General features: G+C 43.7%; 1 protein-coding gene across 3 annotated transcripts; it reads left to right on the top strand.

Moving 5' to 3' along the window:
• The first annotated feature begins 567 nt into the window (after positions 1–567).
• On the top strand, positions 568–13,811 carry THAP1 (THAP domain containing 1). 3 transcript variants are annotated; one of them, XR_007505124.1, is made up of 4 exons: positions 568–728; positions 1,207–1,402; positions 4,809–5,811; positions 12,717–13,811. XR_007505124.1 is itself a non-coding variant. In XM_049795841.1 (3 exons), exons 1-3 carry the CDS (start codon positions 658–660, stop codon positions 5,274–5,276), a joined length of 735 nt encoding a protein of 244 aa, XP_049651798.1. In that variant the 5' UTR covers positions 568–657; the 3' UTR covers positions 5,277–7,534. The 3 variants fall into 3 exon arrangements, 1 of the variants encoding a protein (XP_049651798.1); XR_007505123.1 differs by having other exon boundaries at positions 4,809–5,908; positions 12,717–13,810; XM_049795841.1 differs by lacking the exon at positions 12,717–13,811 and having other exon boundaries at positions 4,809–7,534.
• The last annotated feature ends 4,187 nt before the right edge of the window (positions 13,812–17,998 follow it).

Below are 17,998 nucleotides of genomic sequence, written 5' to 3'. Positions count from 1 at the left end.
GCCTGCCGGGTGGGGCGAGCATCCCCAGCCAGGGCCCCGGGCATCGCCCGGGCGGAAGAGCCCCCTGAGGGGTCTCCCTCCCGGCAGGCATGGCCGCAGCGCGGGAACAGTCCCCGCCGGCCTCTGCAGCCCTTGGGCCCGAGTGGCCTCGGGTGGGACCCCTTCGCCGCGGCGCGGGTCTCCGCGGAGCAGGCCGTCCGTCCCTCGCCTCAGCCCCGCGGGGGCTCCTCGGCGGACGCGAGAGGCCGGGGCGGGGCGAGGGGAGGTGGCGGTTGGGCGCCGCAGCCGTCGCTGCCCAGATGTGGCGGGAGGGGGTGGGGGGGAAGGAGGGCGGGCGGGGCACGGCCACGGAAAGGGGGCGGAGCGGGGGGAACCTCGCCTCGCACTCGCAGGCGGCGGCCCTATTGGAGGGCCCGCCGGGGAAGCCCCGCCCCCGCCCGCAGCCCCGCCAATGGGCGGGCGCGGCGCCCGCCACTACCGCGAGAGTTGCGGTGAAGCTGGCGCCGCCATCTTAGAGTCGGGAGAGGCCGCGTCCCGTTCCTGTCTCTCTCGGAGGGTCACGGGCGGGGGGGGGGGGGGGGGGGAATGGGCACCCGCCAATAAATTAACGGCGCCCGAGAGCTCGTCTGCCTGACGCTGGGCTGCGGCGGAGGAAGGATGGTGCAGTCCTGTTCCGCCTACCGCTGCCGGAACCGATACGACAAAGAGAAGCCCATCTCTTTCCACAAGTGAGCGCGGGCGGCGGGGCGGGGCGGGGGCGGGGCCGGGGCCGCGGCGCGCGCGCCCGCCCGCCCAGAGGGGAGGGGGCGCGCGCGGGGGTCTGTGGGGAGCAGGGGGACAGGCGCGCGGCGTGTCGGGGGGGCGGGGCGCAGCGGTCCCCCGCGGCCGCTGAGGGGGGAGCCCCGCCGGGCCCCAGCGCCTCGCCTTCCTTGTCCCTGGGGGTCTCTGAGGATCGGCGGGGGACAGCACGCTTTTTGCCACCTTCTTCGGGCAGGGGGGACGCCCCCCCCCCCGGGGGTTTCAGAGGGCTAAGACCCCCATGCCGGTCCGTGTGCGAGGTCTGGGTTGGCAGGAGGGGTTTGGCTCCGAGGATGAGCCCGTCAGAGGAAAAACCAAGCGATCGTGCAGTCACAGCAGTGCTTAGCTGTAACCCGACCCCGAGTTAAAAAGCTTTCCAGAAAAGCTGAAAGTACTTCTTATTTGCAGGTTTCCTCTTACAAGACCTGATCTTTGCAAGAAATGGGAAGCTGCTGTTAAAAGGAAAAACTTCAAGCCAACCAAGTATAGCAGCATTTGTTCAGAACACTTTACTCCCGATTGCTTTAAAAGGGAATGCAACAACAAGCTTCTGAAAGAAAATGCTGTGCCCACAATATTTTGTTATACTGAACCCAGTGAAAAGGTAAACACAAAGAACTCGTAGTTTAAGGTAGTGGAATGCACATATCTTGCTTGTATTAGCCTAGCAGGGCTTGATGTAGCAGAGCAGCAGGGAGAAGATGCAGATTGTGAAGGATGCTGGCTGAGCATGTGCACCTGGAGGCACATGGGGGGCTGTGGTGGCTGAAACACATCCAACTGCTGTTCTTATTTGCTTTGACAAGAGCAGAGATGTAGGCTGTCCGATGCTCCGGAGCATATAGAGCACCATACAGACATGCAGTAGCTCTGATCTGGTCTTGTGTGCCTATGCAGAAACCTGAGCTATGTAACTTCGGTTAAAACCTTGTGCTGAATTAAATGGAACAGCAGCAAAATGAGAAGGTATTGCCCTGTAGTTAAGTTGTTCAGCTGTATTTGTGGCATATATGGAGTTTTAGAGAGCCTTCAATAATACTTGCAAATTGCACTGCACTCTCCCACGCTGACTGGTGGCTACTGTCCTCTCTAAAGGGCTCTGTCCTCTGGCTTCACAGAGTTAAAGGGAGATGGAAACAGAGGGGCAGAACAGTAGTTGCACCTGCTATCTGTTTGTTCTGAAACCACGTCTGTCTTGCCTTAACAGTTACCTTGCGTTCACAAGCCAGACTGGTCCCTAACTTCTGTCTCTGAACATCTCATGGTAGTCTCCTGTGAGACGTATTGTTCCCTTTACTGTGCTGCTTAAGCAGCTTACTGTGAGGTGCAAGTCAGTTATGAGGTCTTCCTTCTTCACGTAATAACTACAAGACAAGAATGGAAAAGATTGATTCTTAACTCCTGTAAAGGATATAAAATATTAGATCTCTTGCCACTCTGCTGTAGAGCAAGTGACAAAGGAGAGAATGGATATGATAGGTCTAGGGAGTGAAAGACTGTAATGGGATGAAGTGCACAGAGGCACACTGGAACTTTTGCTTGTTTGATTTTTCTCTTTATATACAATATTGGATTTGATGCAGAATTAAAAGGGGAATGTATTTGAAAAATGAGAAGTGGCTAATAACAGAGAAGAGAATATAAGCAGAAGGTACCTGTGGAAAGATAGACAATTTCCAGGTAAATACGGGTGTGTTAAGATTTTTGTTTGATTATGCTTCCCTGCCATCTGTACGACACACGTTTTCTTTGTCACATGTAAAATAGTTGCAAGATTTTTTACAGTCTGGAAGCTGAGTGGGTGTACAGGGTAATCTGCAAAAGTGCAATTGGTGCAGCAGGATTAGTGGCGAGCCACATTCTCCATTTCATTATTATGCCTGGATCTACAAAAACACAGAAGACTGCCTTTTAATTGCGGAGAAGCATTTGCTGCTATTCCTATTTGTCTCAGGGCACTTTTAAATGAACTGCCACATATCTTCAAGAAATAACATAGTAACAAAGAATAGCAGTGGTTTTTTTTGGAACTGAATCCACACTGATTTTGAAATTCAGCTTTTTATCTTTTGCACTATGTAATTTGAAATACTTGCTTTTTCCTTACTTAAGTCTTAGGAGAACCATTTGTTGGCAGTAAGAAGTGATTAGAATTTACTTACTATGTGTCTGTGATACCAAGGAGCTGTTTTCTGTGATGCATTGTAACATATTTAGAGTGGTAGCATGTGCTGGATAAGCTGCAAATGGAAGTCTCTGTGAATTCAGCTGTCCAGCAATGATATGATTTATGCTTGTGCTTCCAACAATGGTGAACTTCTCTTTGCCGATTACATCTTTGCCTTGTAGTTTTTTTAGTAGAAAAATTTGAAAGTGATAGCTGATAGGGTTAAGCTCCGTAGAACATTCATGCCTGAATTAGGCACACGGTTAGCAGTGATTTCTTGTAATTGAGAAATAAGAGTGCTAGTTGCCTGGTTTTATACTTTAAAGTGATCAGTAATATTTGAGTGCATGTGAAACTTCCCTTCAACACCTATCACAAAACTGCCTTCTCAGTTACTGCCTGCCAAGTGTTGTAGTTTGTACAAGAGGGATATCTAGACCCCCCAAATATCAAGTATTAGCTTGTTTACAAGGAAATTTGCAAAGTCAAGGAATTTAATGATATGACCTTCAGATCTGATGAGCTTGATATTTAGATGGTGAGGATTGTCAGCTGGTCTTATAGTCAACATTATCCATGCCCTTATGCTTTTATGTGTAGTAATAATATTGGAAACAGGTGGGTAGTTAGAAAGTTGATTCAGTACTTCTTTCACTGAGAATGTCTTAGGCTTTCTTTTTGACAGTCAATATGCAAGCTTTTTTGTTTAAACAGTGGAGTTTGTGGTTTTTTTTTTATCACCATGCACACAGAAGCATTTCTGAATTATAGTGCATTCCTTGGGGGCAGAAAGAATCTGATTCTCTGCTCTGGCCTATACTCAAGTGGTGAGGGATCCATGTTGTCCTGAACCATACAAGTGAACCTATTGAGAGCAGTATGATAAAGATTGCTGGTTTGTGTGGAGTTGAGCCAGTTGATATTCTGCTGCTGCCAAAAGGGAGAATTGTGCTTCTCCCTTTTCCATCCCATCTGCCAGCTGTGCAGTCCTGTTTCTCACTCCCTCCACACACCAGTGCAGGTGTAGGTCATACCTCGTGTTGCATTGCTTTGACTTTTAATAAAGGACAGAAGATTTCTGCAGTGGGAGAGCAAATAGCTTTCTGTCATCTTGGCAACTTACTATGTCTGAGCAGAGAGTAAATACCAGGGCTGGGAGGGCTGCTTTGCTTTTGAAGACCTGTTTATTTTGGCTCATCATGTCTCTTGAAACCAAACCCTTATGCTGCAGCCCAAAACCAGTGACACAGTCCCTTCCAGTTTGTTGAGAGGCAGGCCTTGCTCTGTTTACCTCTCTGCTCTGGAGCTTATCAGCCCCCTCAGTAGGTGACCCTTATTCTACCTCAGCAAAAGATTATCCACTTCTGCTGTGTTTTTGATTAAGTTAGCTAGTAGGTTCAAAGTATATCATGCTAGGATGCAGCAGAAAGGAGGAGTGACAAAGGGGAATGGGATGGCAGTGATGAATTATTAGGTCAGCTGAACTCCATTTTATGGAACTGTAGCCTGCATTCTTGCTTCTTAGCTAATCATGGATATGTATTTGACCTAAGTCTTCAAGGAAGAGTATTTGCTACGTTCTTCAGTTTTTGATTTATTTGAGACATCAAGGACTTGAGTTTCAAAGCGCCCTGAAAATGAAGCTGCTTAAAAATATCTCCAGTTGAGAAGCCACACAAAACAGGCACAGAACTGTTTGTCAATTTTGAAAATGTAGGCTTTGAAATTTATTTTGTTAATTTCAGTCCTGTTTTTTATGTTATTCTGGGGCCTAGTAAGGAAGTTGTGTTGTAAACAATATTAAGCATGACAATGTACTTTTTTTTTTCCTTGTTGTTTTTAGCTTGAAGAATTCGCAGAACAGCCAGAAGATCCACTACCACCACTGCCACCACCACCACCACCGCCTCCACCACCTCCACCACCACCACCAGCAGCAGCTCCAGTATTACCACCATCTCCATCAACTCCTTTTCATTTGTCTCAGATAGATGCCAGATTTGTAGATCCAAGTATTGGATTATTGATGCCTCCTCTCCAGACCCCTAGCAATCTTGCTGTTTTTTGTGATCACAACTATACTGTAGAGGATACAGTTCATCAGCGAAAAAGAATTCAGCAGCTGGAGGAACAAGTTGAAAAACTGCGGAAGAAGCTCAAGACAGCACAACAGCGATGCCGGCGTCAGGAAAGACAAATTGAAAAACTGAGAGAGATTGTTCAGTTTCAGAAAGAAAAAGACATATTGGCAGGAAAAGGCTATGTGATTCTGCCCAATGACTATTTTGAAGTTGTAGAAGTACCTGCCTAGAAGTCATGAACATCAGTTTTCACTTTGCTAGGCCAAGAAATTTAGTTTAAAAAATAAATGCTCTCTAATTATGTGTGTAAGACTCTCCAGAATTCTAAAACAGTAAATAAGCAGTCATACAAATGAGATCACATTTTTTTCTTCATTGTCATTTCAGTTCAATACACTTCTAATATATTGAAAATGCAAGCATGTCAGAATTAGAACATGCATTTAGTTTACAAAATCTGAATTGCTTTACAGAAGCAAAGGATGCAAGGTTGAATACATTTAAAATCTGTTAATTTTTTCTTTATTTTTCTTTCTTTTTTCTTTTTCTTTTTTTTTCCCAGTGGATGTCTCCTGCTTACAGGGGATGGGGAACTAAATCTGGCTGAGAGTGAAGTTGAGGTTCTTGTACACTTAGTGCAAAGCTTTGTCAAGGCATTTAATGTTGGCTTTGGTGATCCCCAGGAAGTAGTTTTCACTGGTTTCAGAAGGAGCAGAATTAGGCCAGCTAAGAACACCTGCAAGTGCTGCAGAAAGATAGAGAAAGGTAAGAGACACATTTCAGCCTGGGAAGACTTCCAACCTCAGTTTGCTATGCCTTCAAAGCACTGCAAAGAGTCTAATTTCTGGATCCCTTTGGTGAGGTATGTAAATGAACCTCTTCTTTTGGAGTAACCTTTCACCCTTTCACCATGTGTGTGTTGTGAGGGAGATGAGAATTCGTTAGCATAGCTGATGAGAGCTGTAGAAGAGGCTTTTGTTTGGAGGGCTTGTAAAAATACTCCTGAAGTGCAGTGCTGCACTGAACATACATAGAATCATAGAACCATTTAGATTGGAAAAGACCTTTAAGATCAAGTCCAACCACCAACCATGCCCACTAAACCATGTCGTGAAGTGCCTTGTCTATGTGCTTTTTGAATACCTACAGGGATGGTGACTCAACCACTTCGCTGGGCAGCCTGTTGCAATGCCTGACAACTGTTTCAGTAAAGAAATTTTTCCTAATATCCAATTTAAACCTCCCATGCTGCAACTTGAGGCCATTTTCTCTCGTCCTATCTCCAGCCACCTGACAGAAGAGACCAGCACCCACCTCACTACAACCTCCTTTCAGGTAGTTGTAGAGAGTAATAAAGTCTCCCCTCAGCCTCCTTTTCTCCAGACTCCATGTTGTTGGACTGTTGGCAGGATCATAAGGCAGTGCACTGTTTAGAGTGACTGCTTTTCCAAAGTACGCTGATAATATACAGCCCCTAATATGTTGGAGTGTGACATTCCCTTAAATACTGTAATGGGTAGAATGTTGTACTCATCTTTGAAATTGTTGGTCTTAACTCACATCTCAACCATGTATAACTTCATGAAGTTTTTTTACTTATCCAGGTTGTTAGGCATTTGTGACTTTCATTGCAGTATCCTGTGATTTTCTTTCCCTCTCTTTTTTTTCTTTTTTCTTTCCTCCCCCCTTCCCCCCCCCCCCCCCCCCAAAAAGGCATCCACCAAAGGGCAGTTATGGAATTAGACTTTGGGAGTTGCTTGGTGCTAGACTGGTTTTTAATATCTCAAATGCTGCTGCCTGTCCTTCAGCCTTATTAAGACTTTCTAAAAAATAATTTAGCATGACAAAATAGTGCACCGGTTTGCACTTACTGCCTAATAATTTTAGTCAACGAACTCATTCAAAATCAGAGAAAATGGCATCATGCTAACCCTATTGTAGCTTTCACAGATGAAATTCCTGGATATATCAGACATGAGGAAGATGACTTTTCTCAGTCCATGTCAAACTTTTTTGTGTAGTGTGGATTCTAGCTCTGATAGTAATCAAGCCCTGTTCGCGATGGCTTTAAAAGCTTCACTTAATATCCTGTTAGCATGACATTTTGAAATGTTTCAAACCAGTCTTGGTACTTCTGACCTCACTCATACCATGTATCTACTATCCCTACCATTTCATATACTTAAGATGAACAAAAATGCTGATGCATCCTTTTGTGTACATTTATTATACCTGATTAAAAATAAAAAGCAAATGGTGTGTTAGATTTTTAACTCCTCTCTTCTTTTCCCAGGACTTTACCAAAACTAGCTTGATATTTTGTATTCTTTTTCTGAAGTAGTTCCCTTGTTTAGATGCTGTTTTTTTCTCACAGTGTTGCAGAGTCTTGCTGCTGTTATGCTTTATACTGAAAATAAACTTGAAAATGCTCAAATTAAAAAAGTGACAAGGAAAAGGCATTTAAACAAATGTTGCTATGCTGTTGGCATGTGTGGCCAGATAGCAGATTGTTTCTGTTTTCTCTGCAAAATGCCCTCTCTTCTTACTCTCCAGGAATTTAAAGTGTGACTTCCTGAGGCACAGTGGGTTGCTGCAACACCACACCTCTGTGGTTGGGGGGCTCCTGCCATCCCCGCATGGCCTTGCTATTTGGCTGTGTACTCCCATTACCACCCTTCTTGTTTGCACTGGTTCTAGTGCTGGCTGCACCCTTCTGTGGGGCAATTCAACTCGAAAAACAGCAAGTTTGGCTCGTAAAAGATCCCTGTCTCCCCCCACCTTATGCTCTGGCTGCTGTGCTTGTTGGGCCCTTTCTTCAGGTATTTTAGCCTCATAGCCCTCCAGAAAAGGAGCCCAACAAAAAGTAAGTCAGCAAGGTAAATTTAAGGCACACTGATAAATGGCTGGTGTGTAAAGTTCTTGTGTGTTTAAGCTTTTCATGTTGGTGAAGTTGGTTTAATGGCTGACTCAAGTAAAAGTTCCTTCCATTGAGAGGAGTGATTATTGATTGTCTTGAGGGTTTCAGTAGTATCATGCTGAAGAGGGGACTGCTGCCCCACTGCTGATGCTTCCTTTCCTCATTATCAAGGGATTTTTCTAAGAAGAAATGCAGTCCATTCTATCAGTGGGCTTGAGTGTGGACTGCTAGGCCCGTGAGGGCTGTCAATATTGCAGAGCTCTGAAGTGAGGGAAGAAGGCTGGCATGGAAACAACTGATTGTCTTTCAGCAGTTGACTTTCCTGTGCTGTGCCCTACCCTGCACTATACTGCAATCTCTCTGGTTGATAGCAATATAGAAAGAGAAGATGAAGGCTGTCTGCTACTGGCCAGGCTAGGAAAGGAATTCTAGGTTTTCTTGTAAAATTAATAAGCACAGTATGTTCCCCAAGCATTTGTTAAAATTTCTCTTTTTTTTAAAGTGGAATCTGTTACATTCACACAATCAGCTGTAAAAAAGGGCTGCAGCACTTACTGTTTGTATTGGCCACAACTGGTACCTGCACATAGCAGCAATTTCATAAATGTTTCTTACAAAAGTGATTGGGATTTAAAAAGTGGAGGTGGGAATGTAGAATGGCATCTTGTCGTCCAGTTGCACATGAAGTTGCTGACATTTGTTTAAATGCGTTTAACTGCACTTCACTGAAGCCTCTTTTATAAAGCAAACAGTTCAAGGAAGTTAGAAAGCAGCAAAATTGGCAAAAATGCACCATCCTTAAAATCTGGACAGAGAGATCAGTTTTGAAATGGGCTGATGCTTCAACGGGCAGAAATTACAGCTGCTTCCAAAAAGAGAGCGTTGGCTTACTCTCCCCTGTTGCCCCGGTTTCCCTTTTTCTGTGGTAGGGTATCTATCATCTGACCTGTCTGTAGTGTTTACTTTCTTTCTCCTTATGCCTCTGCAAAGTATTAGATTTCCCTATCTAACTGGGACAGTTCAAACCCAGAGGTATGTTTTATGGAGAAAAAGAATAGCTAAATACTTGGATTACTGCTTGTCACAGTGAGGGAGTCCTTCATCACTGCCCTTTTTTCTCCTCTGCTTCCAGTTGTCATTTTGTCTATGTTGTTAACTAGCACGGTCTTAACAACTGTGTCAGCAGATTAATGAAACTGAGATTCCCAAGAAATCTTCTGTCTTGCTGAGATTTCATTTTCCTTCAGCTCTACATAGGGTTTAGGCTACTGGTGCCCTGTGTGAATTTCGAAGGAGTTCTCCTGCAGCAGAAGAAAGTGCAAAGCAAATCCCAGTTTGAATGTAGGAGGAAGAAAAGCAAAGTAGTTGCTTGGGGAAAGCTAAAACCACAACAGTTTCTAAGTCCATTTCAAAAGACTTCTCCTATTACATGCTTCTCTGGAACCAGGCACTTACTCCTAGTTGTCCTTTTGCTTTGTTTCTTCCCTGAGATCTGTTTCAGGTTGTAGTCTTTAGGCTTATCTGTTTCCTGTCAGCTTACACCTTCATCAGGTGGCTTTGGCAGGGTGGAAAGGGGTGTTCTGAGCTATTGTCTAATTTTAACAACCAAACTGCAATCTGCCAAAGCATGTTGATGCTTGCAGTCTGTCATGACTGCAAATTCAGGTCTGTAACTTCTGCTGTTTTAAGCACAGCAGGTTATTTGCCATACTTTAGCCATGATAATGTTTTACTAATAAATGAGAGCAAAACAGGATACATGATTCAAAAATATGATGATGACAGTAATTGCTATTACGGATTTCTCTTTGTGCCCGTTCAATGCTTTCGAAGAGAAATTTTATTTTCTTATAGAGATCTTTGATCAAGCTGCAAAATTGGGCAGAAGGCCTTACGGTGTTATACAGACTGAAGGAGTTTAAAAGTGTGCAGAAAAAATGTGTTGCAAAGTTGTTGTTTAATCCACCATGAATAACTTGAAAAAGATCCCAAATGAAAGTCATCTTAAATATTCTTAAGTCAAAGAAACCATTTACATCAGTTACTCAGAAGGAAATTTTCAAGAACCTCTCTTGAGAGCAGATACATTACATTGTCATAATTAAATTATTGCAATAATTAAATCTCTCCACAGTCCTGCCACTATTAGTTCATTTAGCATTCAGCATCAAGCCGTTTATTGCCTGTCATGCAAAATCATCTAGTGATCCTCCTATAGCTGTCTCTTCCCACTGTACAGAGAAAATAGGTGGTAAGACCTGGGGTCACACATTCCTGGAACCTCTGAAAAAGTGATTGTCATCTGCATCTTAATTGGTTCTAGTGGTCTATTGAAAGGTCTTTTATTTAGTGGTCTATTAAAAGTTCTTTTAGTTAGGAGCATGGAGAATACTACGAGGCTAGTCATTTGGTTGTTTTGTGGTTTTTTGTGGTTTTTTTAGACTCAGACAGGACTTGAGCAAATTAGGCAGGCTTCTCATTTCAGGTTTCACTGGATAAGACTATTAAAGGTTCAGGGTCTGTGGCTATACTAGGCATCTACAAATGAACCAACTTTTTGGTATTTGAGTCTGTGAAAGACATGTGATTTCCTCTCAGGAGATCTTCAATTCAGTGACCTGGAACAGGTAATCCAGAAAAAGGAGGAGGTTTTGCCTTCAGTAATGCTTTCTTATTTTGTCTTGGGATCATTTACCAGCCCGTAGCCAGATTCCAATACTCTCTAACCAGGTTCTCATGGATGTACCCAGGATTTTGATGTAGCAGAGTGATGCAGCAATATACTGAAATCACAGCACAAGCACAGTATAGCAGTTGCAATATACAGCAGAATCGCAATACAGATGTATTGTACAAATTCCTGTTACTGGTCTCTAAATGCTCACCATCATGACACTGTGTGTCCCCAGTTGCTGGGAAGGAATATGTAGGTTAAACACAGCTCAAGCCAGTTGCTCTCTTCCACGCTGATTTTGTGAGTTGTTCAGTTTTTATACTTTATATTGGGCTGAGTCACACACTGGTATGGCTAGCTCAGGAAAACTACTCTCAACTAGTTATTTCAGGGAAGGCTGTTTATGCAATGTGATGACAGTAATACAGCTGTATACCTAAAACAAGTGCTGCCACCCAGTCCCTCTCGTGTTGAGATAATTTCAGCTTTCTTTACAACAATTTGTTGTTATTACTTACATTCTTCCCTGAGCTCATCATTCTTGCCTATCTCCCCTGGGCTGCCTTCCATTGTGGGGGTCAGTCACACATCCCCACACCGTCTCTTTTCAGGAGTGTCCTCACACATGTGTTTTGCAGGAAGAAGTGAACTTTATGGGGCTTCAGATGTTTTACAGTTGTATTGGGTTTGTGTGGCAAGGTTTTGGTAGTGGGGAGGGTTACAGGGGTGACTTCTGTGAGAAGCTGCTAAAAGCTTCCCCTATGTCTGATGGAGCCAATGCCAGTCGGCTCCAAGACGGACCTGCCGCTGGCCTAGGCTGAGCCCATCAGCCCATCAGCAACGGTAGTAGTGCATCTGAGATCACATATTTGAGAGGGGAAAAAAGTTGTGGCAGCACAGAAACTGCAGCTGGAGAGAGGAGAAACAACCCTGCAGACACCCAGGTCAGTGAAGAAGGGAAGGAGATGCTCCATGCGCTGGAGCAGAGATTCCCCTGCAGCCTATGGTGAAGACCATGGTGAGGCAGGCTGTCCCCCTGCAGCCCATGCAGGACCACAGTGGAGCAGATATCCACCCGCAGCCCATGAAGGACCGCACGCCGAAGCAGGTGGATGCCCAAAGGAGGCTGTGACCCCATGGGAAGCCTGCTCTGGAGCAGGCTCCTGGCAGGACCTGTGGATCCATGGAGAGAGGATCCCACGCTGGAGCAGGTTTTCTGGCAGGACTCGTGACCCTGCAGGTGACCCATGTTGGAGCGGTGTGCTCCTGAAGGACTGCACGCCGTGGAAGGGACCCACGCTGGAGCAGTTCATGAAGGGCTGCAGCCTGTGGGAAGGACCATATTGGAGAAGTCTGTGGAGGACTGTCTCCTGTGGGAGGGACCCTGTGCTGGAGCAGGGGAAGAGTGAGGAGTCCTCCCCCTGAAGAGGGTGAAGTGGCAGAGACAATGTGTGATGAACTGATTGTATCCCCATTCCCCATCCCCCTGCGCCCCTGTGGGCAATAGGTAGGGGATCTGGAAGTGAAGCTGTGCCTGGGAAGAAGGGAGGGGTGGGGGAAGGTGTTCTGAGATTTGGTTTTATTTCTCATTACCCTGCTCTGGTTGATTGGTAATAAATTAAGTTAATTTTCCCCAAGTTGAGTCTGTTTTGCCAGTGATGGTAATTGGTGAGTGATCTCTCCCTGTCCTTATCTCGACCCACAAGCCTTTTGCCATATTTTCTCTACCCTGTCCAGTTGAGGATGGGGAAGTGATAGAGCAGCTTTGGTGGGCACCTGGCATCTAGCCAGGGTCAACCTACCACAACAGTCTGGACCCGTGGCTCAGGAAGGAATGAATTTTCAGGGGTGGTACTTTTATTATGCTAAGAGGAAGGGATCTTGTTCTGAGCTTAAGAAATCCCAAGACTTTCACCTGCATTTTCAGGTTTAGGATAATAACCACAGCAGCTGGGTCTGCCAAGAAGGAAGGTTCAGGATACCCACTTTCACAGCTCAGTCCAGAGTTGTCACTCTTTTTTTGTGGGATATGTTTTTTTATTATTTTTCTTTTCTTTTCTTCTTTTCTTGTATTGATAGGATCAGACTCTTCATTTATCAGTTCACTGATGTTGATGCTGTTGGATCCGGAGGAATGGTACCTGCATGTAAAGAAAATCTAGACGGAGAGAAAGTTATTTGCTTGTTCCCAAGCTGGCTGTGAGACATCAAGGTGGAGTCTTCTGCTCTCACTTGAGCACATGCCACGTGAGCTCAGGCCACAGAGGCTGGCCTTACTGATAAATGTTTCCATTTCTAATATTTTAAGCTTGATCTACACTTGCAGGCTTGTGTCATAGGTGTCCTGAGCTGATACTGTGTTTTATCAAGTGATTTTGTGGTGGTGGTTTATCTGAGGGACTTCAGGAGTCACTGCCAGATGAATGAATATTTGTGGTGTTATGTCCAAGGACTGGAAAATAATTTATTTATCAATAACCTCAAATTTTGTAGTCTGTAGGCACATTCTGTTCTTATTTTCATTTCCTTCTTTCTGAGTCCAGACAGGAAAATCTTTTTATTAGTTTTTTTTTCTTTGACTGACAAAGGACTGAAATTGCTCAGAATTTATTTATGTGTCCAGCATGACAAGTAACTGGGCAGGTTCTGCACTACAGGTACTACACCATGCAAATCTCCTCCTTGTGGGTAATAGGAAACATATCTATCCCCCCCAAGTGAATGTGCATGTGGCTATTTCAGCTTGAGGAACTCTAGTTATTTGGAAGTAATCTATTTAAAGTATACACACACACATAAACTACATTTACAGTATCAGTGGAGTTATCTTTCTTTGATACTGCCATCAGCTGACAAAATCAGTTTTCCTGATGGTAACTTTTCACAGAACTAAAATAATAATAAAAAAAATATTTATATATGCAATATCTTTTACACGCAAATGTTCAAGCAAGCTTATGATGACATTATAATTAATCTAACAGTATCACTCTGTTGATAACCATTCTTCCATCAATATTGACATGTACCTCTTGGCCTGCCTACTAAGGTTCTTATGACTTACATTTTTTGCTTCATGGTATACCAGCTTAACAGCTGTCAGGTAATTGACATGTATATAATTTTAGTAATATATAATTAAATCATTAAATCAATATCTGCAAATGGTGCTTTCTTGCGTTGTTCCCAATGCTGCCTGACAGACTGGATTCCTACACCAAATCAATAAACAGCCTCCTTCAACACCTTTTACTTCTTTGGTCAGAAGAATTCATAAGCCTACACATGCAGTAGATGACATTGGCCTTGCTTGTTTTTCACAGTATGATCACTACAAAGTCTTGTGAGCATGCTGTCTACTGAAACTATCATCTCTGTCATGAGATATGACTGTAGAAGTAAGACTTTTCTCTCCACTATAAATCTTTCCTAATCTTGAATGTTATCTCATTTTTCTTGTGCCTTGCATTGCTGCTCTACAGCATTGCTCTTCTCTCCCAAATATTCGTTTGATCTTTTCTATTAATACTTTCAGAATTTAAACATCTGTGTTTCTTACCATATTTGTCTTTTCTTGTCTTTTATATATGGTAATGAGACACTGATCTGCTCAGTTACAGAAGCTGTCAGCAACTGGGCACTGGGGTATTTGGAACATGGGGCACTAACCTTTCATTATGGACTGGTAACTTTTTACTGTTTCATACTATGATATGTTGCCACAGAGATGAAAATGCAAAACACTGTTGAAAACAGCATTGGAATGACAAGCATGTCTCAGCTGAAAACTGCTTCGGGTTAATGGATGAATTTGGCCTGAGGAAAGAGGAGGCTTGCTTATTATTTCAATGGATTTTACTCTCTGTGCTTTCAAGCTGAGTTTTTACTTTTATTCTACTAGTCTCTTGACTCCTATATATAAGACAATATATATAAGCGGTATAAAAGTGAGCTCAGCGATTCTCAGAAGAGTTGAGAGCTTTCTGAGCAATGTCTTCACCACTGGCGTAACTTTCCTCCCACAGATATCAATAGTAAAAGTCCTGCCTGTGCTGAAATGCTGAGACCATAACTCTGAACATTTTGGGCAAAGCCTTGTTGAAACCCATGGGGCTGGGATTTCTTCTTTGTATTGCTGAAAATGGTATCATTGTATTGTTGGAAAGTCCACCATAGGTTTTTCTCATCAGCCTTGTGCAGAAGAGGGAGCACTGGGGCAGCGTCATTGTCTCAGACAAGACTAAGCAGCATCATTCTTTGGCAACAAAGTCATGAAGCCATATATGGCTTCAGCTGCTAAGTGTTTTCTTGCAATATCACAATGGGAGATGGGCTCCACAGCAGCATAGCAGTCTGCTGTGCTGCTGTGAGATCATGGTAAGGTAAATCCAACTGCAGTGATAAATGGTGATTTACCTGAGTAAATAAAGTGTGTGATAGCATTCCTAGCCAAATAGTCATCCCCATTACCCATAGAGGAGTTAAACTCTGAAGCGTTGTTGCAGTCTTTTTTTTTGTTCCTTTCAATTTTGCTGATTATCTGATGCAACTGGAGTTAATGCATCATGCTCTCTGGGCTTGCTGAGAGCCTCAAAACATTGCAAACCTTATGAAACGAGTCTGTTGGCTGACTGAAATGTTTGAGGCAGGCACATTGCATTGGAAGTAAATGTGAGGAGTTGCCGCAGTGAGGACAAATAAGGGTGGTAACGTGGAGAAGGGTGACAAGCAGCCCACTTTGTTTCACAAGGGCCTGAGGCAGTTAAAAGGCCTTTTTGGGCCTTTGTGGAGTTTAGTGTGGGTGGCATTTGTTCTGCAAGCTCTACAAGAGCCGTGGCAAGCTGTCTCCTGGCACTCTTCGCCATCATCCATCCTCCTGCCAGGGTCTGGCCCTGCACTTATCAGCTGTCCTTTGGAGAGCTGGACTTCATCCCAGCTCCAGTCCCCCTGTGTTGCAGGAGTAGTCTGCAAAGCATTTTGGCTGTGGTCCTGTATGTACCTCCTCCTACTAATACACACAATGTTGGACTGTGCTCCCAGTTCAGGGAGTTATTCCAACCCAGCCTTTGTTTGATATTAAATGAAGTAACTTAAATACCTTTAATTAGGTTAATTCTTCTGGCTAGGCACAGACAGGCCATTAAAACAGCTAGAGGAAATAGGCTGGCATGGTAGAAGAGGCAAATCTAGTTTTTACATATTTTTATAAGTAACATCAATTACACTTTCTAGTGAGGTGAAGCTGTAAACATTTGTGGTTTGTATTCAGCTTCTCTGGCTTGTCAGATATCAAAGATGTCATCCAGCAGAGATAGCTTTTTGGATCTCAGAACTTCTCAGTTTGCTGTTTTAAAACTATTTGATGAACTTACACAGTTTTAAGATACATCCATTGGTTACATATGCCACTAAATAATTACAGGACATTCTACTAGCTAACATTACCTTCATATCCCTTCTCTTATGATTATATGTTGCCTAAAAGTTAACTTTTGCAAATTACATAAAAAACATACTCTGATGTCACTCAGAAACTGAGAAGGCATCTCATACACTGTGCTTTGTTTACACTCATGTTTAACATCCAGTGTTTCCATAGTCCCGGGCTAATTGGTATTACTCAGAACTGTTCTGTTGTAGATATAGACTATTATGCATGCATGTCCAAGGCCTTTATTTCTTCTATACTCAATACGCTTAGATGTCTGGTATGAAAACTGAAAAAACACTGAAAAATCACCTAATATCCATTGTTTCATTTGTGCCACTCAGAAGCCTAACTGTGTTTTGTTTGTACATATTCATGAGCACAACTGAAAAACTTTAACAAGCAAATATCTGGAGGTAGACAACACTGAATTTTAAGCCCATAGGTAGACATAAAGGGACTGTATCTCCTTTTGAACTGGAAGTAATGGCTTCATATAGTAAGTTATTACAGATAGGAAATTCCAGAAGTTATAGTATGTGAAAACTGGTTTCTGGGTCTACACTTAAGTGTAGTATCTGTTCATAAGCCAGTGAAAATGGAAGTAAAAAATATGCCACAGATGTTCAAAATGATGGTCCTACATATTCTATCTCCTTGGTTGCTACCTGTGAACATTTCTATCTAATCTTAAGAAACCTCTAGAAGGAATAAATATTATTCTTTATAAATTATTTTACATTAACCCAAACAGTACAGACTCAGTATGGCAAGCAGGCATCTCTGGTTAGAAGGCTCACATCCCAGCTCAAACCATCAGGAGGTAGCCTTCAGAACAGCAGTGGGCTGACTTGAGCCCTGCTGTGACATATCTAGAGAAGGACAGAAGTGAGTTAGTGGGAGTTATTAAATGAAGAACCTCTTGCAATCTCCCCCACCACTCTTTTCACCTGGGGAAGTTGGCTTTACAATGCTGGTTAGGGTGACCACTGTGACAGAGGTAAGGTCTGGTCTGTTGACTGGCTGCTGCCAGAGCAGTTTTTGCTTTTTTAGTCAGGGGTGATCCAAAGTAAAATGCATGCACTTCATAGGAGCTGCCACATTCAATTGAGTGTCCTGACTGCTGTGTTGAAATTCCCACTTTGTAAAATTCTTGGCTGTAATGTAGCTAGGACTTTGCTCTCAGCATGCCACAGACTCCAAAATATGAGTCCAGGCTGGGTGCAGCCCAGGGCCCAGAACTCCTTCTTTCTAGGCAAGAGTTGCAACCATTTGATATCATGCAAAAGATGGGTGCATTTCAAAGATCAGGGGTCTTGCTCACAGGAGGATCTACAGCCTGGATCCTGGGTGGCTGAAGATGCTTAGCATTGCCAGTAGCTCCTAACTTAAGAAAATCCAGACACCATTTAGAGATGAAGCCTTTCTAAGTGGAGCAGGCCTGGTTTCCCTTTGCAGAACTTCAGCACCTTCTCATTTGGTAGGCAACTAGAAGGTCAGGCATATAAAATTTCAGCAAAGCAGTGCCTGAATGAGACACTCACGTTGTCTGTATGCCAATCGGAGCTTTTTAACATTTCTGCCTCCAGTTTTGAGAGGGAGGACAAGTAAGGGGTCACGAGGCATGCTGCTGATAAATGGTTGGCAGGGGAAAGTTTGTGAAGAGCCTTCAAGGTGAAGGGAAATGGTCAGAATAAGTCTGAATGAACCAGGTAGCTTGAGTGCTACCTCAGCACTCAAGCAAGGATTTAGCACCTGTTTGGTTGTTGGGTTTTGGGTTTGTTCTTAGTTTTTTCCTCCTGTCCTCTTCCAATTTATTTCTGAAAGCTAAAGACAAAGGCACTGGCATCTGTCCTGTAGCTCAGCAGCCCGTGTTGAGGATGTTAAGGAGCTATGTTTATGAGCCCCTCAGTTTTGTGAGGCTGAATGTGGC

This window comes from Accipiter gentilis, chromosome Z (assembly GCF_929443795.1).
Source record: "Accipiter gentilis chromosome Z, bAccGen1.1, whole genome shotgun sequence".
Taxonomy (NCBI): Eukaryota; Metazoa; Chordata; class Aves; order Accipitriformes; family Accipitridae; genus Astur; species Astur gentilis.
The sequence above is the reverse complement of the archived record's forward strand: the minus strand, read 5'-3'. Positions and strand labels throughout refer to the sequence as shown.

Bases quoted from the DNA above. Each gene is read 5' to 3' on its own strand.
- THAP1 (XM_049795841.1), top strand. From the start codon at position 658: ATGGTGCAGTCCTGTTCCGCCTACCGCTGCCGGAACCGATACGACAAA. The intron at 729-1,206 runs GTGAGCGCGGGC...TCTTATTTGCAG, and splicing joins AAGCCCATCTCTTTCCACAA to GTTTCCTCTTACAAGACCTG. The intron at 1,403-4,808 runs GTAAACACAAAG...TGTTGTTTTTAG, and splicing joins ATACTGAACCCAGTGAAAAG to CTTGAAGAATTCGCAGAACA.